The 25,009-nt window shown below is 39.1% G+C and overlaps 1 protein-coding gene across 1 annotated transcript in view; it reads left to right on the top strand.

The window, feature by feature from the left end:
- Nucleotides 1-25,009, top strand: part of USH2A (usherin) — a 697,677-nt gene that overhangs the window by 585,590 nt on the left and 87,078 nt on the right. Inside the window, exons 59-61 of the mRNA XM_029933401.1 lie at nucleotides 1,506-1,664; nucleotides 3,344-3,506; nucleotides 17,140-17,494. Of these exons, the coding sequence (XP_029789261.1) occupies nucleotides 1,506-1,664; nucleotides 3,344-3,506; nucleotides 17,140-17,494 (677 nt within the window). The remainder of the gene's footprint in view (nucleotides 1-1,505; nucleotides 1,665-3,343; nucleotides 3,507-17,139; nucleotides 17,495-25,009) is intronic.

Genomic DNA, 25,009 nt, shown 5'->3' with positions numbered 1-25,009 from the left:
TGGGCTAAAATCTAGGCATTGGAACTACACTGGGAAGGAGAACAGAGTCCCTGACTTTATGAAGCTGACATCCTAATAGTATTAGATAATGTATGCTGTCCTGCATAAAACTAGATCGCAGTGAGATGGCTCTTCCTGTGTGGGTTATTGCCGCAACTGAGTAGAGAATCATACCCTAAGGGTTTACTCTAAGGCCTGTGGCATAGGAAACAGAAAGGAAACCCAAGAAAAATAGGAACAGTGATTCTGCGTTGGACCTGTTGAGATTAAGGACTCTAAAGTAGGCTGTTGAAAATAGAAATCTGAAATGAAAGAGAGATCTAAAGCTGGAGACAAAAACTTCAGAATCAATGACAGAATAGCAATAATTTAAGCTGTTAGGACAAATGCAACAGATAATTTAACTAGGATGAGCCAATTTAGAACAAAAAGTCTCACTTTGGATTTAGCACAATCTAGCCCATTTCCTAAGGAAACAATTGATCAGTCCTGATTATGATGCATATAATCCTTCTGAGTCTCCTTATTTTCATCCATCCTACACAAAACCCTGAGAGCATCTCCAGCTTATACTGGCTCTTCCACTCCTTATACTTTGGGGCCAAATCTACAAAAAACAAACCTTCATTTAATTTTTTTAGAGCTCATTTCTCAAGGGTTATTGAATCCTGGAGATTTCAGTTTTCCTATAGCCAAGAGAAACATATTTAAGCACTACAAAGGTAAGTAATTAAACCCACAAATGTTATAAGCTATCAGATCAATGAGAAAGCCCAATGAGAAATTCCATTATATTCTTCATTCAAGGCTCCTATGCTCTCCTTGAAAAAAAAGTCCATGTTGTTCATGACCAAATAAAACTTACAGGCATTTAATTATATGACTCGATTTGAAGAGGCTAAGCCGACAAGACCTTCTTTCTTTAGGAAGCATTGTGAAAAATGACAGTTTTTGAACCCAAATTTCATATGTGTTTAGGTCCATAAGTCTCCCTGACAGAGTGGACTGTCCTGACTCAATAATTAATGCACTGGGAATTCTCTTGGTAGACTATGATTTGGATATTTTATGGGCTATTATGTCAAGGATCTGTGTCAGACTGGATGCATACACAATGCCTACAGAAAAATTATTGTCACAAGCAAAACTAGGGGGTTTTTATGTACTTTAAGAGTAAGGAAGCCTAGCAAAAAATATATATGACACCATTTCTAATTGCCTTGTATTTTTTAAGAAGTGGAACATGTCTTTGTTTTTATTTGCCCATAGAGTATCTCTTTGAATAGAACTTCAATACAATATATAATTCATATGTTTTTGAAAATGGGTGATACACATTTTTTTCTTTTGGAATATACATTCATGCAATTGTTAATTGCTACCTTAAGCAATAGTACACCTTTAAGTTACAAAATTTTAAAGACAACATTGTTTTTAAAAGACAAACATTTGTTGACCGTTTTGCGTAGCAAACATATCTATTTTCTCTTTCTCTCTCTTTAAAGGGATCCTCATCCACCAAATGCCTGTGGAGTACAACGTCTTACTCAATGCTGGAAGTGTAGCACCTCTGACCACCTCTGTGGGTCATCATCAATCCATCCTTCTGGAAAACTTGGCTCCATTCACACGATATGAGATAAGGATACAAGCATGTCAAAATGGTGAAAGTCTTTCAGACACTTGTCCTGGGCTTTTATAAAAAAAAAAGTATTTTATAAAAAAAAATTCATTAAAAAGGAATAGATTCTCAATTCAAATACAAAGACTAACATTTCATTTCTTATTTCTTCTGGACTGTTTACCCAGAAAGATCAGAGCCTGGCATTGAGTGGAGCATTATACCTTTCTGCACATTAAATCATGAATATTTAAATATATTAAAATGGTGGTTTTGCAAAGTCTTGTTTTATAAGGCCCTTTAAAAGAAAAACACCTAGCTCACATAAGGAATCATTGATAATATAAAACAAAATAAGTATTATGAAATTTTCAAGAAAAGGTACTCAGTTTGGTTTATTTAAGTTTTTTGTGGGGGGGGGGAAGGGAGGCATTATTTAGAAGTTGAGTTAAACTCAAATGAATCTTACATATTTTATGTGCTTCCCTGAGCCCTATCTCATGTACGCGGACTGTCATCCTGAGTTCCATGGCATAGGTTAGGGGCCTATGAAATCATTATCTGAGCGGTCTTGAGTAAGAGCTTCCTTCAGTCCCTTCCTCCATCCAAATGCTACATCATATATTAATAAGAGAAGAAAGGATGTAACTCGTATTAGTGTATAAAACATGTTGCTTCACCTTAAATTAAAGAAATGTCCCAATCTTATACTCGACCTGTGGTGGGAACCCTTGTCTTACGTGTGCTTAGGAACTTCTATTTCCAAATGAGCATCGGTTCCCATGGAGTTGGTTAGGACAAGGAGTCTGCAATTTTGCTCTGCCTCCTCTCCAAAAATGTGAGTCATTTTGGCCACTTGTCTCTACACACCAGACAGGGCATTTTGTTTTTAATTTTTTTTAACATTTATTTATTTTTGAGAGACAGAGAGAGATAGATCAGGAGCAGAGGAGGGGCAGAGAGGGAGGGACACACAGAATAGGAAACAGGCTCCAGGCTCTGAGCTGTCAGCACAGAGCCAGACATGGGGCTCGAACCCACTATCTGTGAGATCGTGACCTGAGCCAAAGTCAGATGTTCAACCGACTAAGCTCCCCAGGTGCTCCCAGACAGGGCATTCTGTTTCAAAGGATACTGCTTTCTCTGATCTAGTCTTCAGCTAATCAGCATGGAAATGGTTTAAACCAGTGTTTTCTTTATTTAAATGAGAAATCAACTTCCCTAAAACTCTGCTATGGAGATACAATAGTCTTCAAATTAATTGTTTGATTCCTGTGTGTTGGGAGATGGTAATTATTTCAAAATGTTGACAAAAATAAGATATGCTTAAGAATATACAAGATGTGCAGGTCACACACACACTTATGATAGTCAACTTTATTATCACTTTCTGGCTAGAATAACTGTAATAAACTAGAGAAGCCACGGTTCAAATAAGCATAAGTGTTCCTGCCTCTGCCTCTATAAATTTGTTACTTAATGGATTTTCCAAAAATTATTCCCTATTTAAATATACATAAAAATATATATGATATTATCTATACACATAACTATATTCACATTATGTAGAGATTTATCGTGCTAGTCTAAAATTTGTGTACAAGTATATACATAAAAGTTCAGCTAACATGAGCTCTGTGATCGCCTTCCCCTTCTATATGCATATGTATCTCTTTTCCCTGCTCCACAAATTACTAAAGGACTCGATTTTTTTTTTTCAAGGAAGTTGTGGAGTTAGCAGTGGGACGTTTGTCAAAACATCTGAAGCAGCCCCGATGGAGCTAAATCCCCCGGTTCTTAAGGCACTGGGGTCAGCTTGCATTGAGGTCAAGTGGATGCCACCTAAAAAGCCAAATGGAATCATCATCAACTACTTTCTTCACAGGTAACATTGACTGTTACTATTATTTTAAATTATTTAAAAATGTTTTTGCATTACTTACTAGGGTTTAAAATTGGTACTGGAAGCTTGTACACATTATCCAAGAGAAAAAGCCACAGCTCTCATGTGACATTTTTGTTTGAGCTCTGCTTGAAATATGGGACCTCTTAGTCCACGTCAGCTTTACATCTGATGAGGTCGTAGGGCAGTCCTCTGGAAGGGCCACGGACCAAGAGAACATAGTCATTCCAGAGGAGGAACTGTGTCTGCAATAAGAATTCTAGTATTTTCCATCACCTATTATGTGGAGCGTGGAAAAAAAATTTTTAAGATTATTTATTTATTTTGAGAGACAGATAGACAGACAGACATAGAGTAGGAGTGAGGGATGGGAAGAGAAAGAGGGAGAGAGAGAATCCCAAGCAGGCCCCGTGCTGTCAACAAGGAGCCCAACGTGGGGCTCAAACTCACCAACCATGAGATCATGACCAAGAGTCAGACTTTTAACTGACTGTTTTTCAGGCACCTCTGGAAAACAATTTTATACTCCAAAGAATAGCTCAGCTCTGCAGACTCCCTTCCGTCGGAATGAGTTTCCGTTCAGTGGGCTAGATGGTGCTGGGATAGAATAGAAGGTAATGCAGCGTCTTTCACCATGATGCACAGGATTTATTAAATGTATCCACCTAAAATGAATAAAAGAAGGAAAAGAAGGGGAAGGTAAGAGAAGAGAGAGAGAAAGGAAGGAGAGACAGGGAGACCACAGGCATTCTGGGTTGAAGCACATTGCACTCCTTGGTCCAGTCTTCATCCAATCAACACAGACATGGTTGTAAATTAAAGTTTTCTTGAAATAAATAATGAGGGACAGAGAGAAAAAAAGAGAATGGGAAGGAAAAAAGAGAATGAGAGCAACCCTGGAGAGGAGAGACGGCAAAAGTAAAACAGAAACAGAGCCAAGGAGACAAAGAACTTGTCAATTGCGGGTTTGCTGTCTGTCTGTCCCTTCAGGCTGCTGTAACAAAATGGGTATAAACAGCAAACACTTATTTCTCAAAGTTCTGGAAGCTAGGAAAATACAAAATCAAGGTGCTGACAGATTTCATGTTTGGTGAGGGCCCACTTGCCGGTTCATAGCCAACTGTCATTTCACTGTGTCCTCACCATGGTAGGGAATTCTGTGTGTCTCTTTTATGAGGGCACTAATCCTACCGTGAGGCTCCATCCACTCACATCCCAATCACCTCCCAAGTGCCTCCTCTAATACCATCACCTAGGGAGTTTGGAATTTGACACATGAATTGGGGGTGGAGAAGACACAGACCTCCACACCATAACCATCTAAGACAAAATAAAACCACTATATAAGACAGATACCGGCAGACATAAAGGATCTGCAGATTGAAAACCCCTTCCAAAAGCAATGTATTTACATTAGATGTATTTACATTTACATTTAGATGTATTTACATCTTTGAGGTGAACAAAGACTAACACACTCTTTCTTAGAGCCTCATCCCTACTCGAACATCATTCGTCCGTGTCTCTAGTAGCCTCACATCTTCCCTTGTTTGGTCCTGTGCTCTGAAAACATCCTGAAACTTAGGTTAGGATCCTCTTGCAATGTTAGATACTGAAAACCTTTGATACAGGTCAATCTTCAGAGATGAGTGAGGGTTTGTAGGAAAATTATGAAGAGAACATATTACTGCCTTTCTGGTTATGTAAATGACACTGCCCAAGATAAGCAAGCCAAATTTCTTCTCAGCAAACATTAATTTGAAGAATAATATTTCTGATTCAAATACACACGAACACGTAAAAAGGGCTAATGGGAATTTACATTTTACGCTAAGCACATTAGTGCAGGCTCTAAAATGGCCATCCTCTTGGAATAGTTTTCTTTCATCTACTTAATGCTAATTGTATGAGAAAAGCACATCAAATTCCTATTCTGAATAAAGGGAAATAAAGTATCTGTTATAGACCAGGACGTGGCTTCACTCTGTTGGTTTTGTAAATAAAGCTCATGATTACAGTGACTATTCCATGGCAGCCTTAGAGAGGGAAAACAGGAAATATAATGCAGAAAGCCCGCTTCAATGAAAAATACTGTAAATTGAATTTGACAGCATTTGATGGCATTTGATTATTCTAGTCACAGCCAAACAATGATATAAAGAGTAATATGAAACAGAATGTGTTACTGCCTAGCAGACTCAAAAGCAATAAACCTTCCTCCAATGTGACACAATCACTTCACAATCATAATTGTAGCCTGTTTGATGCCTCTGAGTACAGCAGAAGGGCACTGGCTGACATAGATACATTTTGGTTTTTATTTAAAGTGAAAGGAAAATGGCGCACTGGGGCCCCAGATACAATCGTTACAGTCACCTACATAGGCATGAATCACTTGGCGGTTATTTCAGCTGAAGTTTAAATGTGCTTAGACAACAACAATATCAAATTTTTCTTAGATAGCTGCAAAAAAAAAAATCAGAAATTTGTAAGGACAGGAATAGAATGTAGACACATCGTTCTTTTTCATTCTGGGACTACATAGAGCCCCTTATAGAATTATAGCCACAAGCCTGCAGTACTTCTGGGGAGGTTATGGCATGTAATTTCTGCTTCATCTTTTGCCTCCTCTTTCTTCCATCGCCACCAAAGGAAACACATTTAGCTCAAACCAAAGACGGGGTTTGGCCCATGCAGATATTTTCATTAAATTCCAGGAAGCCAGCTTGCCAATCCCATTTTGAAAATACTTGTCACTCTGCACTCTCCAACTCCCTAAAGCTCTTCCCCTCAGTAATTTCCTTCTATTGTTTAGAGACCACCTCTAGATATCATCCTATTAAAAAGTGTCTGCACTAATAAAGGGATGTTGATGACTTGACAAAACAAAACAAAATAATCTAGGAAGGATATGATTATCAATGCAATTGCTTCTGTTCAGTTTACCTGTTACTTTGTTATTTTATTTAGGCTACTTTGTTGACAAACGTGAGCTACAGAAGAGATTTCCCACAGTAGAGATCACATTAATGTTAGTGTTTTTGCAACTGTTATCTGTTTACTGATATAGACACTGCCATCTTGGGCATTGCTTTCTCCTTATAGTACATTTGGATTGCATAATTAGGATTTTTCAGTATTTCCCCTTTATCTTATATAACTTGTGAATGGCAAAATCCATCTACAAAATCCAACTTCCATCTACAAACTCCACCAAATGTCCCCCCCGCTTAGGACTCTACAAAACCCTTAATAAAATGATTTCCCACCAGCAGCTTCCATTTTAATAGAGACAAAATTGTATCAGGTCTATTCTCATAAACCATCTCTTTAAATAAGTACAAAGATGGATCAATGTGCAATAAGAAAAAAAGATATACGATATCTTCTAAACACCGTAAAAGTCAAAATGAATAATGAACACTCCTTCTGAATATTCAAATAGTAAGGATTTGAAAGATAAAACCTGAGATAGTTTGGGTGGATGGATGATATGGAAGAATATTCCAAGCAAGGAACAACAAATAATAACTTTCTAGAATGGATAAGTAAACTGCTTGAGAAAATAAGAAAAGAAGATATTGACTTAAAAGTGAAGGAATTTTAAGGCAATCAATTCATTTTGTGTGGAAAGATAGATTTGGAGATGGAAGTAGATGATAGGTAGGTAGGTAGGTAGGTAGATAGATAGATGATAGATAGATAAATAGATAGATAGATAGATAGATAGATAGATAGATAGATAGATAGATAAATAGGTAATACACACATGCATATGTTCATATCTGCTGTGAGGTCTGAGCCCTGTTATGAAGACCTTTTACTATGTTGGGAGATATAAGTTAAACTAAGCAAACAAGCAGACAAAGAGAAATATAATGCAAAAAATACAAATATTTACCAGAAAGTTCATAAAAGAGAAGATTCTTTTTGTCTGGTTAGGGTAGACTTCATTCATTCATGGATGAAGTTGATGTCACTGGGACTTGACCTTACAATATAAAAATTTATGGGTACTTAGATAGCTCAGTTGATTAAGAGTCCAACTCTTGGTGTTGGCTCAGGTCATGATCTCACAATTCATGAGTTCAAGCCCTGCATCAGGCTCTGTACTGACAAAGCAACGCCTGCTTGAAATCCTCTGCCTCCCTCTTTCTGCCTCTCCCCTGCAAATACTCATTGTCTCAATAATAAACATTTTTTAAAAAATAAAAATTTAGTGATATAAAGCATTAAAAATATTTGGTTGGAAAAAGGTTTTAATGGGACAGAATACAAAGAAAATACAAAATATGACAATATTACAATTGTCCATTCTTTATGATTTACCCAAGACATATAAAATTTCTATCACTAAAAGTAATTATTATTAATTTTACTATATGTAATATTTCTGTTTTCTTTTTTATAGTTTTCCTTAATAAAGGAAACCATATTGTTCATACTGTTTTGCAATTTTCTTTAGGACATCTGTCTGCTCACACACACACACTCATATATACACACCTATGACTCAACTATATTTTATCCAGTCCCCTACTGAGGGCAAAATAGGTGATTTCCAAGTTTTCATTACAATATCAATTTTCAAAAAAAAAAAAAACAAACACATGTACAATAAGGATGTGAAGGATTCTTAGTACTAGAGGTGCAAGGTCAAATTTTGTACATTTAAAAGTTTTAGAGATTGCTAAATTGCCTTCTAAAAATGCTACATAAGGTTCTTAATTCTGAAAACTCCTGTCAATAGTGGGTCTGATCAGTTTTTCAAATCTTTGCCAGTTTAGTATTTTAAATGGCATATTATTACTATTTCAATTAAAATTTTGGTCATTGTAAGTGAAGTTGTTCATCTTAAATATCTACTTGCTATTTGTATATATATGTATTACATATTATGTACCCTTAGGTTATTGTCTTTTTTCGTTTCTTATTAATTTGTCTATGCTCTTTATATTGTAAGGAAATTCTCCCTTTAATGATCATATTAAAATAACACATCATTTATTTCTTTCAGCAATTTTATGGGTTCTACTTATATCTAAGTGTACAGTAGCTTTTGTTTTAAAGAATGAGAAGAAATTTTTGCATTTATTTTAAAAAACTAGTTTGTCAACATTATTTTATAATTCAGTGATTTGAAATGCCACCTATACAAAATTCCCTTCTATCATCTGGTCCATTTCAGGATTTTGTATTCTGTTTCATTTATAGTAAAGAGGATTTTAATAAGCAGAGCCTGATGGCAAAGATATCTCTTGTGAATAACATTAATAGAATGAACAAAATTCCCAGTGCTGAAGGTATAATGTTCAAGTAATGGTCAGGCTTGGTTGGAGCCTTTGTTATTTGTAGGGAAAATTCTAACAGTCAGTTTGATGGTAGATTTTAGAAGACTTAAAATACCAGACTAAGGAATTTATATATTTTTTATTTGGAGGCAATGTAAGCCATTGCAAGTTTGGGGTAAAAGAGAGAAGCAATCTAATAAAGTAGACAGAGCACGGCCATTGTTGACAGAAAGAAGATACGGTTTCCAGGTCCTGGGTCCATCACTTACTAGTTATGTGACCTTGGGCATGTCATTATATTCCCCAAGTTTCATTTTTATGTGAAGTTAGGTTAATAAACATCAAGAATAACCTCCTAGAATTTTGTAAGAATTGAATGAAATAATGTATGTGAATGTGCTATGTTAACCAGCAAGCATGATAAAAGTAGGAAGTCATCCTAGATGTACAATAAAGATGCACCATGTTCTAGGAAGATGAACCTGGCAGTTACAGAGATTTCAGGACAAGGAAAATGATTCCTGGTAATAAAAGAAGTAGCTTGCACAACAGTGTGTCTAGTATGAGTCTGTTCTTCTTTAAATACATAGAATACTTTTTTACATTTATATGTGCCCTAAAAAATGTCTGGAATGTTAAAGACAAACAACAACCAAAAAAGTCAATGATGCTTATCTCCCAGAGAGAGTTAAGCACAATCCTTTTGAATACAGATCTTCTTAGACTCATTGTGGGATTACATCCCAATAAATCCATTGTAAGTCGAAAATACTATCAATCAAAAGTGCATTCAATACACCGAACATACCAAGCATCATGGCTTAGCCTAGCCTATTTTAGACATGCTCAGAACACTTACATGAACCTACAGTTGGACAAAATCATCTATCACAAAGCCTACGGTATAGTTAAGTGTTGAACATCTCATGTAATTTATTGAACACTGTACTAGAAGTGTAAACCAGAATGGCTGTATGGGTACAACAGGGTTGTAAGTATGCAGTTGTTTGTGATGGTGTGGCTGACTGGGAACTGCCACTCGCTGCTGCTGTCCCCACTTCTCAAAGAGTGTCCTACAGCACACTGCCAGCCTGGGAAGATGTCGGCTCCCGTCACTCACCCCACGATGAGGCGCCAATATGTCGTGTCCTGCCCCAGCCAGCAGGGCGGAAAATCCTCGTGGGTTCTTTTCCTGAGGGAGAAAGAGAAAACAGGGCAGGAAAGGGGACGCACGGAGACTAAAGACAACACACACTTTCGATCAAGCCTCCTCTTAATTGAGAAAACACCCTACCTTATAAAGGTTTCAAGGCGGGAAAACAAGGCAGCTGACCTAGGTCGGTTGCTAGGAAACAGGGTTAAGGGATTAAGGCTGGAGTAAAAGAGGAACCAAACTAGAGTGTTTTAGCACAGCTCCTGAGGGGCTGATGCTACCCTGCCTGCAGGCGGTTGATCTTTGATCTTCTGGCTTCTCCTCTGACAGGGAGTGGCGCTCCCCTGCCTATTTTGCAACTCCCCTCAGGGAGTGACAAATCCGGCTAGCAAATGGCCAGGAGCTGAATCTTTGCCGCTCCCCACAGGAAGAGATCAAGATTCAGAACTTGAAGTACAACTTCAATGGAATGCTTATCGATTTCACATCATAAAGTTGAAAAATTGTAGGTTGAGCCACCATAAGTCAGGGACTGCCTGTACTTGGTGATGGTGGTTGTTTTGCTCATCTGTATTTTCTAAATACTTTTCACAATGAGTGTATAATATGGTGTGACAAAGACAAAATAGTGAGTTCAGTTAGTCCAGATGCAAAGCTAGTATCACCGTGTCTATGATTTTCCTATTTCTCTCTCTGGGTGAACATTATCATCACTCTCTATAGCGTCAGGTTCTGCTTGGGAAAGAGAAACCACAACAGTCTTTTTTATTATTTTATTTTAGAGAGACAGTGCACAAGTGAGGGAGGGGGCAGAGAGAGAGAGAAAACAGGCTCCATGCTCAGTGCACAGCCCAATGAGGGGCTCAATCTCAGACCCTGGCATCATGACCTGAGCCCAGCTCAAGAATCCAATGCTCAACCAACCGACTGAGTCACCCAGGCACCCCTGCAACAGTCATTTTAACTGAAAGAATTTAACATAAATAATTGTTTACTAGTTGTAAATTTGCTAACTGGGTAATTGAAAGGATAAAAAGTGAACTCTAAGATAGGCAGGTGGCTACTACAGGAAACAGCAACTACCCTTGGGATTGAGGGAACAAAAGGAGGGAGCTAACATTCTTAAAAACTGAGAAATTAGAGGTCCCACCCCGATGCAGGGACCCGGACACCTGAGGAGGAGGCTGCTTCCAGTTGATGCAGGCGTCTGAGGAGGAGGCAAGAGAGAAAGCTGTTTTTCCAAGTATTGTTGGAAACTTCTCCTAGGGAGGAAGGGTTTGTTACGTTCAGGGTGAAAAATCCTCGCTAGAGAGAGGCTTACCTAATCAGCAAGCAAACAGGAAGCAAAGAAGAAGGAGTCAGTTCCTTTTTCCTTTCAGCTTTCTGAGCTCCCTCCCTCGCTCTCTCTCTCTCTCTCTGGTGCCCCCTATTGGCAAAGCCCAACAGAATCAGCTGGTAAAGCAAAAATGCCCTTGTATAGTTCTGGTGGGATTCTCAAGAAGCCAGATACAGAAGGATAGGGTTATTGCTCAGAGACAACTTAATAATGGGCACATTTTTTTCTAGTTGACAGGCTTCAGAGATTTTTAGTCTCTTCTTGTCCACCAGTCATCCAGTCATTGCTTAAAAATAATATTTATTTTTTAATATAGTGTGCCATGCTTCCCTAGGTGCTGAGAATATACAGATACGTAAGAGAGATTCTTTGCCTTCAAGGAACTTGTAGTATGGTATAAACAATAGGAAAAGAAAGAAATTATATCATAAAATACTGTGACAAGTGAATCAATAAAGAAAAGACTTGGAGGCACCTGGGTGGCTCAGTCGTTTGAGCGTCTGGCTTCAGCTCAGGCCATGATCTCACGGTTCATGGGTTTGAGCCCTGCCTCGGGCTTTGTGCTGACAGCTAGCTCAGAGCCTGGAGCCTGCTTCGGATTCTGTATCTCCCTCTCTGGGCTTCCCCTGCTTGCGCTGTCTCTCTCTATCTCTCAAAAATAAATAAAAGACATAAAAATTTTTTAAATAATTAAAAAAAAAGACTTAGCACATAGGACATGTGATAATTCTACTTGAGAGAGAGGCCAGGGAAAGATTTCCTAGAGAAAGGAACTCTGGCACAGCCTTAAAAGATGAATTGGAGGGGCACCTGGGTGGCTTAGTAGGTTAAGCGTCTGACTTCGGCTCAGGTCTGTGAGTTTGAGCCCCACGTCGAGGGAGCCTGCTTTAGAGCCTGTGTCTGTCTTTCTCTCTCTGCTCCACCCCCACTCCTGCCTCTCTCTCTCTCTCTCTCAAAAGTAAATAAACGTTTAAAAAAAGATTTAAGATGAATTGGAGTTAGGCCATAGGAGGGGGAGGAAGAAGAGTATGTGGCAAGGCACTGCAGAGCAGCATTAACAAACGGAAGCCGTGGAAACCGGAACACTCATGGAATATAAGAGAACTATTGGCAAGCATTTGATGACAACCAGACTATAAAATGGAATAGAAATCTGGAACATGAAGGGCCATGTGGGTGGCTCAGTTAAGTGTCCAACTCTTGATTTTGGCTCAGGTCATGAGCTCACGGTTCATAGGATGAAGCCCCATGTCGGGCTCTGCACTGTCAGCCCAGAGCCTGCTTGGGATTCTCTCTCTTCCTCTCTCTTTGCACCCCTCCCCACTCTCTCTCTCTCTCTCTCTCTCAAAATAAATAAATAAATGAACATTTATAAAAAAAGAAATCTGGAACATTAAGCTGGAACAGTAGGCACAGGCCAGTTGCATGGCAAATCATGAATGTTTTAAATGGAATTAAGTCTTCGCCTTTGTGGATGATTTTTGATGTCTCCTCCCCCCCCACCAGAGTGTCCACTTACTCTGTAATGCTGGATGATTTAACATCCACATGGCATTTTATAAGTCACCTACGTTTCCATTTCCTCTGTAAGGTTATTAACGCCAGCGTACAAAGTGAAATGGAAACTAGAGGGCACAGTGAGCTTTTCCCAAGGTCATCCAATCAGGTGGTTGTAGGCCTGAACCTATAATCTATCTCCTCAGACTACAGGTGCCTGGGGTTTTATATTTATTATTATTATTATTATTATTATTATTTTAATGTTTATTTTTGAGAGAGAGAGAGACAGACAGACAGACAGACAGAGTGTGAGTGGCAGAAGGAGGAGACAATCCAGAAAGAGAGAGGGAGACAACCCAGAGCAGGCTCCAGGCTCTGAGCTGTTAGCACAGCACCTGACGTGGGGCTCCAAGCCAGAAACCATGAAATCATGGCCTGAGTCAAAGTCAGAGGCTCAACCAATTGAGCCACCCATCTGTCCCTGGGGTTTTATATTTAAATTAGTATTCTTGCTATTCTTCATGAGATGAGGGTGGCAGTTTCATAATCTTAAATTGCTATGAGAAATAAACTTAGTTACAGGATTTTTTAGTTTTTTTTTAAAGACAAGTCCTGAGAAATGTTGGCAGGAAATAAAGGGTTAGGTTAAAGGCCACATACTACATTAAGAAAATATAAGTATGAATCTCTTTTAAAATATTTGGTTTCTGGGGCACCTGGGTGGCTCTGTTGGTTGAGCATCCAACTCTTGATTTCAGCTTAGGTCATGATCTCATTTTCTTGGATCAAGCCCCTCATCGGGCTCTATACTGACAGCTTGGAACCTGCTTGGGATTCTCTCTCTCCCTGTCTCTGCCCCTCCCCTGCTCACATGCATGCTCGTTCCCTCTCCATCTCTGACTCTCAAAATAAATATATTAAAAAAATATATATATGTATATGATTCCTAGTTTTAATAGTTATTTTTGTTTTTTTCTTAGTGTTAAATAACATTAACTCTAGTTGGAAAAGGCACTATTGAAGTGTCTCCTAAATGAGTTTCAGCATAGAATAACCATTTGGCTATTTGGGAAGACTGAACATGTGATTTCCCTAAACACAGACTATTTAGGAGGAAACACTTCCAGTTAGTTGAAGCCTAAATCCTAAATGAATTAGAAATAATTGTGATCTACTTAACCTCTTTCTGTTCTAAGTGTGTTCAGACATAAAAGTATTCCAGTTTTTACCACCACAGATGGAGCATTACCTCAACACAGTATTAATTTCTTGAGTATTCAATAGTGGCAAGAAATACTTAATCAGGCTGCATCCTCTAACTGCTTTGGTGGATAAACTCAAAGCTAACATTTTTAACCTCTCAGAGATTTTTAAAATTCATGCTTTCAGGCAATGTTTTAAAAGAATGTCACAACCATGGCCGCCACATCAATGTGGGAATTCATGAGAATTTATTAAAAATTAATTGAATCTACATAGAAAGACTGAAGCCAGACAAAGCAGAAAATTGTACTTCCCTATAGAAGTTTGTGTTTGTTTGCTGTATTATGTTCCTTGCAAACACCTTTTAAAACCTCACTGAGGGGAGTCCTTGGCTGTGAGCCCTGTGGTCCTCATTAGAATGGATCCCTCCCAATGACACACCTGGTACCTAGTATCTGCAGCAAGTACAAAGGCCAAACCCTGCAAACCTACACTGAGTGCAGAATCTGGCCCACGCATGGTGGCAAGGAATAATGAGGTGGGTTGCCGAACCATAACTGCAGGTCACTGAGAGGTATCTAGGAAGACTCTGTCACCTCCAGTGGGAGGCTTGTCATTGCTCATGTTAAGGTCATTGTGATTTATCAACTTGAGGATCCTCAAATTCCCAAAGCCAAGTATTTTAAATATCCTGCCTTTTTGTGAGAGGTACTGTCATTTACTTTGTCTTAATAACGCTTTCCATGTTGATGGTGAATCTGATATGCTGCCATGTGAGTATCCTGGCATCTGAAGAGGATGTTCATTAAATACTCCTAACAGCCTGGAAATACTGCTTGATCCATCAGTCTCTCACAACTACAGAGTGGAAGCTAAGTAGGAGAGGGTCCTTTCCTTGCTACATTCTTCCCCAACCTAGTAAGTAAAAAGAGCTGGTAGAGATGAGGCAAAAGTGCAGACAGCCATGAAATTACATGTGTGGTGGCCATTCATTCAAAAAGACTATCGAATTTACTAGGCGAGGTGCTGGGAATACAGAAATTGACCAAATGGTCCATGATTCCTCAGGAACTTCCCCTTCTGGTTAGGTCTGCATCATTATTTTATTTTTATTTATTTGTTTCTTTGTTTATTTATTTTATTTTATATTGCATCATGATTTTACATCCAGATGAGCAAATAGCTGTTCCAAATGAAATATCAGATATTTGGGGTGATACTAACAACTGACAACTCATTTCTCCTGCTCAGATGTTGAATGCTCTATAAATTGAGTACCAAAATAGTTTGCATGGACCTTTATAGCAGTAAGATCTATAGGTGGGACTAAACAATCCCTTTCTCGGACAACTGAGAGAATTTGTGAGCATACTCTGCTTTTTACTAGGTCTTGGAGAAGACTTCTGAAAGGAATTTAACTATGGCCCTTTAAGATCTCTAGGGCAAATTTATATTACATGATTTATCATGTTATTTCCATTAATTTGCATTTAGCTCTATCTTCTCCACTCTGCTATGAGTTCCTTTAGGGCCCTAAGTTCCTTCAGAAAGGGAATGTGTACAGTCTTTGTATCTCTGCCCTGGTGCAAGGCATGGTGTATAGTAAGTGCTCAGTAAAAGTTTGTTGATCAAGAAAGCTTGGTCCTTACTTTGAAGGGTTATGGCTTCCTTAAAGAAGAGAAAATTCAGATGAAGAGAAAATACATGAGATGCAGGAAATGAATTTTAAACATGTGTTAGGGGTATCTGGGTGGCTTAATCGACTGAGTGTCTGACTCAATTTCAGCTCAGGCCATGTTCTCATGGTTCATGGGTTCAATCTCCATGTCAGGCTCTGAGCTGACAGCGTGGGACCTGGTTAGGATTCTCTCTCTTCCTCTTTCTCTCTGTTCCTCCTCTGCTTGCTTGTATATGTGCTCTGCTTCTCAATAGATCCGCATTCTCTCCCTCTTTCTCAATAGATAGGTAGATAGATAAAAATTTTTTAAATATATGTGTTTTAAATATACTAGAATCAGATACAAAATCACATTGTACAGGATGAAAGTGAACAAGGACCATGGCTTCTCTTCATCGGTCCTCACCCTTCAGTGTGTGAGCCCCTGCTTTTCTGCATGAAGATCTTATTGTTTCAGGAGCAAGATGGTCCGCTTCAGTGTGCATACACTTTCCAGGTCTCTGCATGCATCATATTTGCTTCCGTCCTATTGACCAAAGAGAGTCACACGGCCAGTTTAGTGTGATTTTGGGAGCACATTAGCAATAGACATGGGGATACAGGGAGACAAATCAGGATACTTTCTGCAATCCATCACTATAGAAGGGTAAGGATTCCCAATAATATTGACTTGTAATAGTTGTGTATAGTGTAATATCCGATTGTGTAAAAAATTAAATTGGGCAATGTACCTGCATGTGCACATGCATACACTTGCACACATGTACATAAACATAAAGACAAAGATCCAGAAAGAATTTGTAAATGTGTTACTAGTGCTTACATATATGCTTATGATTTTTTAAAGTTTTTAAATGATGTATATGTTTCCACATATTATGTGTGCAATTATTTAAGGAAAAATTTCTACTGTAATAAGCAAAACATAATTATGGGTGGTGTTACACTGTTTAAATGTTTTTATTTCTTCTTTCTGTCCATGTTTTCTATGAAATATATGTATTCTTTATGATTAGCCAAATATATATAAAACCTACTTTTAAAAAATCATACTGGGCCACGCCTCTTGCATGCTCTTTCATCTGGTCTTCATTAGGACGCCACAAAGGAGCAGTTGAGCTGACACCAAATTTTTATGAAATGCAATTTTTTTCTTTCTTTTTTTTTTTAACATTTATTTATTTTTGAGAGAGAGAGACACAGAGTGTGAACAGGGGAGGGGCAGAGAGAGAGGGAGACACAGAATCCGAAGCAGGCTCCAGGGTCTCAGCTGTCAGCACCGAGCCTGATGCAGGGCTCGAACTCACAAGCTGTGAGATCATGACCTGAGCTGAAGTCAGACGCTTAACCGACTGAGCCACCCAGGTTCCCTGGAAATGGCATTTCTTACTCCATCTGCCAACTACTTTTGAAGTGTGCAGCTGTTCCTGACTGTCTTTCTGGTTTCCTTTCAGACGCCTTGCTGGCATCGAAGAGGAGTCCCTTTTGTTTGTCTGGTCAGAGGGAGCCCTGGAATTCATCGATGCTTCCGATACTCTGATGCCTTTCACGTTCTATGAGTATCGGGTCAGAGCCCGCAACTCCAAAGGCTTAGTGGAGAGTCTGTGGTCATCAGCACAGACTCTGGCAGCCCCACCTCAAGATCTGCCAGCACCTTGGGCACAAGCCACCAGCGCTCATTCAGTTCTGCTGAACTGGACAAAGCCGGGATCTCCCAATGGCATTATCTCCCAGTACCACGTACTCTACCAGGAGAGACCAGATGACCCTACATTTAACGTCTCTACTGTGCATGCTTTCACCGTGATGGTAAGAACTTAGTAAAAAAGAGTAACAGATACTTAGATTATCTGATTAATATGTTGAAATTGATTTTTTTATCCAGCTTCATTTTGCTTCAGTTAGAGCTTAAATACATTAAAATCTTTCATGTGTGAAAACAAGCAAAGTAGTCATAGAGAGGGATAAGATACTGAGCTGAGTATAGGGATATTGGAGACCAGTTTGCAGGCCACAATTAATTTGTTATTACCTCAAGTAAATGAGTCTTTCCTTGCGTGATTTCCAAATCCATTAAATGGGGATGCTAAATGTGTCTCTGTATACCTCCTGGGGATGAGGCACAGATAAAATTAGACAGATATAGGATACAGATATAAATACAGGACAGATACAGATATAGAAAGAGATACGGATACAGATTCAGATCCAGATACAAATATAGATACATGTGATATTACTGACTCCTTGAGAAAAAAAGAAAGTTACATTTCTAGATCTGTCTCTCTGGATAATATAGATAAAGATATCATATGCGCTATAACTTAGTGGTGATTTTTCTGGGTTGATCACCTCTGGCCCATAACACAGTTTAAAGGAGTTCACCTGATATCTTCTGAAATCTTTCTTTATACCTGACACAGCCTAATGTTCTGTGGGAGAAATGGAAACAGGATGGTTCTTTTATCAGGGAGCATTCTTTTTTAAAATTACTGCAGAGATGAGAATTGAACATAAGAAAAATGTGAGAGAAGTAGTGAATTATGGCCTGTAATACCCACCACGTTGGGATTCAGATCCCAAATTCCACCACCTACGAGCCATAAACCACACTATAGGAGAGAATATTATATACCAAAAGTGTTAGTCAAGAAATGCTCTGAAAGATCAGGAGGAAATTCTCATACTAAAGAGGCTTTATGGAGAAGATGAAAATTGTGATCTTAGTAGTTAAATACATATGGTTTTTAAAATGTGCCAAGACCTTGCTAAATATGAAAAGCTCTCAGAAAAAAAAATGAACATACAGCATTAAGTATTGTTTTCAAAGGGCATTGAGATGGTCCATATACCTAAAGGTTATCTTAAAGAAGTATAACATCTATCAAAATATCTAAATAACAATGAGTAAATGTATTTTAATGAAACTCTAGAAGAATAGTTGTAAATGAAGAGTTTATAGTACAGTATTTTCTCTCTGTTCTTATGTTCAGTTTTCTCACATGACTAAAATAAGCAGTCTGTGAATTAAAGAGATAATATTACAGAAATCTTCATTTTATTTAGAACTCAGAATTGGTAGTTTACTTTTATGCGACATTTAGTTATCTTTGTACCTAAAGGTCTTTCATATTACCTTCTACAGCCTTCCTTATAAGCATTAAAAGCAGTGTTTGTAGGTGCAGAAGGCCTTCTTTTTAGTTGATATGTGATCTATGGAGAAATGTATCCTCCTCACCATATCCTTGGAATTCGTGTCCTAAATTTCCACCCTGAAAGTAAACTACTGAAAAATAAAGTAAAAATACTGAAAACTCTTGACAAGAGCTTTCTGAATGAGGCCCCTTAAATATATTTTTATTGAAGGTACCAATATTGCAATAATTAAACCTCTGATCTTGAAGTATGGCTTGCAGAGGTCTGAACCTAAACCTTTAATGGCCCCGAACAACTCTATTGGAGTTCTCTTGTGGAGTACTCTCTACATCATTTCTTCATAGCTGATTGCATTTCACAACACCAGGTTTAAAGTAGACAGTGAACGCTGTCTTGTAGTTAATCTGTCAGGTTCTGTTTTTATCATACTCAAGAGTTCCTGAGAAAGAGGAAGGCCCATGACCCCAAGCTTTAAGCATCACACAGCCCTATGTACCCGGGGCCCAGAAACACAGCTTCCGCCAGACAGCCGAGGATCGCTTCTTTCTGCCATTTTCCAATCCTTGTGCAGGGTTAAAGAGGACAGCCAGAATAATCTGGAAACAGGAAGGTTTCTACACCCTCTCTTCTAATGTACGTGTCTGTGTGTGCGTTCAAAGTGCTCCCCACCCAAATCTGGATATCTGGCCCTGAGAGTCCCAAGAAAAGATCTCATTAGATCATTAGGAAAGGCTCCATCTGAGCTTGTTAAGCCATCCAGGACATCTCCCATAGAGCAATCAGGCCAGTGTTCAGATATTCTGATCAGTAGGCCACATTTCCAGGGCAGGAGGCCACTGGGACTCCTTTGCGGCTGACATCTTTGAAAGAAGTCATCAGAAAAACAAACGATTGTCTTTGAGTTTCATACATTCCTACATCCCAAGAGAATGCATCTGAGCTTTTTTTTTTTAAGATACCGAAAGGAAATTCTACCACTTAATTCTGATTCCTCACCACCAGAGAAGAATGTTCCTTTTATCCTGCCCAAATCCTTCCTCCTGTCACTTAAGTCTACCCTTTCCTGTTCAGAACAGCATGACTTCTCTATACCAGTGCAATGAACCTTCAGGGTCAAGAACAGATTATTGATGATTCAATCCAATTTGGCAAATAGTCATCGAGCACTGCATTCAGTATGCCAATGCTCAACACTGCGGTCAGTTGTATTGTTGGAATCTACCATAAGACAGACCCTTGTGCGGAACAGAGACTGAAGGGGAAGATAAGTGATCAAGACCAAGGCACAGATTATTACCGCTGGGCATTTCAGATCTCTGTGTTTCTTTGCTTTTGCGTTTCTGCTACTCATGCTTTAATTATTCCCTTTTAAATCTCTCTAAGTGTCTTCCTGCCTCTAGTTAGTTACTATTTCTCTAATTCCTATACAACTAAACATCTTTACTGCCTTCTTTCATGTGTGTGCCCATCCTAGGAAATTTTTCAAGTTTTTGTTTCATTGACCAATTCAGCTAAAATTCTCCAGAGCAGATGAACTACATTTTTAATTGGTGAGGCACAGAATCCATTTCCACAACTGAAGACTTGCAGTTTAATCCACAGACTTGCAAGAGGTATCACTAAGTAGTCTCGTTTAGTCTCTTGTTTGCTTGGGATCCTATCTCTGCATGAGGGGCCACCAATAAATTGCCCAGAGTGTAGTGCCATTACTGGCTTGTCCCAAGGTCCCCCCAGCATTGTTTATAGACAGGTGGATGTTGCTGGGAGAGCCACATAAAGCAGGTGCAATGGATGCATGAATCCTCTTGATGGTGGCAATGGATGGAGAAGTGGCAATGGGAGCCCTCCGTGGGGGTGGAGAGCATATGTGCTGGCAGGAGCAGCAGCAGCAGCAGCAGAGGCAGCAGGAGAGGAGAAATGGAGAGAGCGTGGGTTTTAATGTATCACTAGCTTCTCTCCCAACCTCATGAAAAGTTTCTTCTCCCTTTGGGCCCAAGTAGGTTCTTCTAAGGGGAAGAGAGAGATATCTAGATTCCTAGGGTCTCTTCAGACCAATACTCACCACTACTGAAAACAAGCTTTAAGTAGAAGTCCTTAAACTCCATTCCCGATGAGCTCTGTGATGAATTGTGCAGTGTCAGGAGAGAAACTGTATTTAGCCTCGCTTGGCATGCGAGAGTTCCATGGTGGTATTTACAGGGAACACTCCTGGCGAGGTTGGCGATACTGCTGCCACCATTCAGATTTGTTTGCTTTTTCTCATTGGCACCTGCCATCGCACTGGCAGAAATAACTTGGGATTTAAAGGCAAAGGTGGTTTACTTGTTAGTCTGTGCTCTCAGTCGATCCCTGCTTACCCCACAGGGTTATGAATCATCAAGCCCAGATCGTACATTTGCCCGGTACCCTGAAAGATAGATGGTGCTCTGCACTGTGTGTGGAATCAAGCATACGGTGCTGAGGGGTAAGCAAATTATATGGGTCACTAAGAGTTGGCTTCCAATCTGGAAATAAAATCCAGAATGACAAACTCTAGTTTCTAGATTTTACTTGCCAAACTCACTTGCCCAATGTCAAGGAGGAGGTATTCGAAATTTTCTCGTGGTTGTCTCAGATCTCCTTACCATTAAGTAGATATGTGGGGTGGGGGTGGGGGAGATGAGACACTTCATAATTACCATGTTATGAGGAGTTTGTGAGTAAATTGATTAATTTTCTTTTAATCCCATTTTTAGTTTGGTTTAGTATAACATAAAATAGTTTTGCTCTTTACATATGATCTTAATTAATTGTAGCTCTTAAAATGTGACGGTTCTTTTGTCCCCATCTGCTGTAAGACAATAGAAATGCTCGAGGAGATCTAGGTATCTAGAGGGACTCCTCTAGTGATTATCTTTCCAAAATGAAGAAAATTTTGGTATCAAAAACAATCACTACGCTTTTTATATCAGTTCTATAAGCTGAGCTTTTCATATTTTGTAAGGTAACTGTGTTACTTGTTCTTTACATAAAATCACAAAATAGAAGTGGGTAGACGTCACACAAAACAATGAGCACTTACTGGTGCAAACTATTTTGTTGTAATGATGTATTTATTTTTACATTAACTTTTTATTCACTAGTCTTGTACTATCTTTATACTTTTTTTCTAATAATATGATACAAATCACAGATACATCTTAGATATCTGCTTTTTGCTCAATATTATTGGAGATGCAAACCATACAAGTCTTCTTGAATTTTGTTTGTATGGCTACTTCTTAGAGAGAGCTTTATATTTCTCTAACTGCTTTATTCCAACAAGCTTCATCGGGGACCTTTCTTGCTCAGTCATCACTAGATTCTAAGGCAGGTGCTGTGGTTTTCCAGTCACATTCACGACAAGGACGAGCCCAGTTCTGGTAATCAGGATTCATATCAGGTGTTAAAAAAAAGTCTAGTCTAAAGCCTGACTTGTGTTAAGTCACAGTGGAAAAGAAAGGGCATGTTTATTTAACTTATTTCCTTTCCTCTTCAGTTCCCTCTTCTCTTGTTGAGGTCCCCAGGACTGTGGGAGAAAAGAAAGAATTAGACAAAAAGAAGCATTAATCATGAATCTTGTTTTTATCCATCTGACATTGCTTCCTGTGGGGTCTTACAGAAGTCCTGCCTGGGAAGTTACATTCTCCAAGTTCCCTGATGCAGGCATCAGCCTCTCTGGCTAGTTTCTTGCACCCCTATCCCTTCCTGCCTCAGAGATCCACCCCCCCAGCCTCTTTTGCTTCTGGGTTTCCTTCTCCTGAGCAGTCAGCTAGTAGTAGGTCCTATCACATTGAAAAAAACTCATTCCTCGCTTGCCATGCCTGGGGAAAACTCATTCCACCAAATAAGAAAAGTACAGCTTATCCAGCCCTATCTTCTCCACTCCACCTTCCATGCTGGGTGAGACCCAGCCAGCCTCACAACTTCAGAATTCTCTGAATAAGAAACAGGAAACAGCTTTCATGTTCCCGAAATCCTGGGATCACATAAGAGTCTCAGAAGATGTTTCTCCACACTAGTGGCTGCATTAAAATACCCTGAGTCTTCAGCTCAAGAGCATGAAAAGAGTAGACGGTTCATCTCACCTTTCTTGCAGACGCCCTCAATTCCTTCAAGTTGTTCTCTTGGATGTCCCTCAAATGCCTTGAGGGAGGAGTATGGTGAATCCTCATTCCTTCTTCTCATGTAGTAAAAAAATAATGTGGGGAAACTCTCTACTAAAGTCTCTTTTTTAACTTGCTTGTCATGAATTGGGTCTCCTTTGAGAAGTTGTCTTAGGTAGCTCTTCAGAGGAAGGTAGGCTTGACAGTGTACGGTTGAGTCTTTCTGTTAGTCTTGCAGAGGTATATCTAGCAGCTCTAGTAAAGTTAGGCATTCCCTGTATTTTTTTCTAAGCTGTACTTATTGTTTAATCCGTGCTGTTACAAACTAAATGGATCCATACCCTTCTGGCCGCTCAAGGCCGATAATCTTTGAGTTCTTCTCCTTCCTTCTACAACCAATCCTCACTAAATCCTCCTGGCCCTGCTTCTAAAGTATTTCTTGAGTCCTTCTGCTTGCAGACCACACTAGCTTCTTGCACATGCTGTTCCTCTTCAAATGATCATGTTCCTACACTTCAGATGGATCCTTTCTCCTCTTCCTTAATTATCGAGTCTGAACTAAAATGTCACTTATCTCATGAGGCTTTTACAAGGGCTAAATAAATTAATGCCTATGCCAAGTACTTTAGAAACTAAATGGCCATGTAAACAGGATGTAAAACTTTAAAAGTCCTGCTATTTGGATTACAGAAGCCAGAAGAAATGGAAAAGTAGAAAATTTTGGTTTCTATAAAGTACTACTTTGGTCATGAATGAACAACCTTACATTTTAAATAATTTAACCATCCTTCACCTTGCAACAAAATTCAGTGCTTGCAAATTTAAGTGTTTCTTAATACCATGCTGTTAATTTCCAGAGAACATCTCAAGTATTGGATTGAGATATTTTCTTTCTAAGTCACCTGAAGCAAGAAAAATCTTTCCTGTGTCCCTAAGGTTCAGCACTGACTCATGTCCTTTCTACCATAACATCTCAGTCTTGCCCCTCAAAGAGTCCTCCTCAGGTGATTTCCTCTCTAGATGCAGCTCTGTTTACCTACCATGATGCTCATTCGACCCTGCCCATTCCCCATCTGGGATCATATCAGCAAAACATGACATCTTTTGATAGCTCACACACACATGCACACACGCACACACTTCCCAAGTTACACAGATTCTGGTGAACTGGCATTGGCCTACTTTACCTGGGCCAAAGAGCAGACTTTTGGTGTATAAGAGGCAGTTGGTGAGGAGGCTATTTGCCCTTTCACTCTAGTGTGTTGTTATTTTTTGGTCTTTACATGAATTGTAAAGAAACCCAAGAATTCCACCGAACCTTGATAAAAACCGTATATGAACGTAAGACGAATTTGTCCACACAGTAACAAGCCCAGGTCATAAATTCAGAATATATGCCATTTAGCAGAGACAGCAAGCTGTAAATGGCAGTGAAGGGCAAAAGTTAATTGAACTACTGTGCTCTTGTCACAAGTGGAAAGTAGCCACTATCGGAGACAAGATGGCTGCCCCTAAAGTACCCTATTACAGCCAAGAGATCATATCCTTAGCTCTGCAAGGGCTTATGGGTGAGGGGGAAATCATACACAGATGACCAATTTTTTTATGGTTCACAGCCGATCAAAGTGAAATTCAGCAGCTGTTCAGGACAAGTGACCACTGTAACGGCTCTAATATAACCTACTAAATAGAGAGGGAATTGCATTAGAGCAAGAGGTTAGCTGTGATTATCGGCAGGTGAGTGCTTTATTGAAGTTGAAAGACCATTAACATTGATAGAGTAATTATTTCAACTTGAAAGTAATTACCTTGATGGGTGATAACTTCTCTAGTGTTCCCAGATTTGATTGGGCCAAACAATTGTGAGCTCCTGAAGCCTAGAAAAATATTACAACAATACTGTGATTTTTAAATTACTGAAACCACTGTTGGAATATTTTAATTATGCCGAACAGTGAAAAGATTTTGCCTTATACCAGCTAGTGACCTCTCATGTAGAGAGAGACATTTGCTTTTTAATCCAAATGCAATGACCCACACCCAC

The sequence above is a fragment of the Suricata suricatta genome, chromosome 3 (genome assembly GCF_006229205.1).
Source record: "Suricata suricatta isolate VVHF042 chromosome 3, meerkat_22Aug2017_6uvM2_HiC, whole genome shotgun sequence".
In the NCBI taxonomy this organism is placed as follows: Eukaryota; Metazoa; Chordata; class Mammalia; order Carnivora; family Herpestidae; genus Suricata; species Suricata suricatta.
This window is presented reverse-complemented; position numbering and strand designations above follow the sequence as displayed.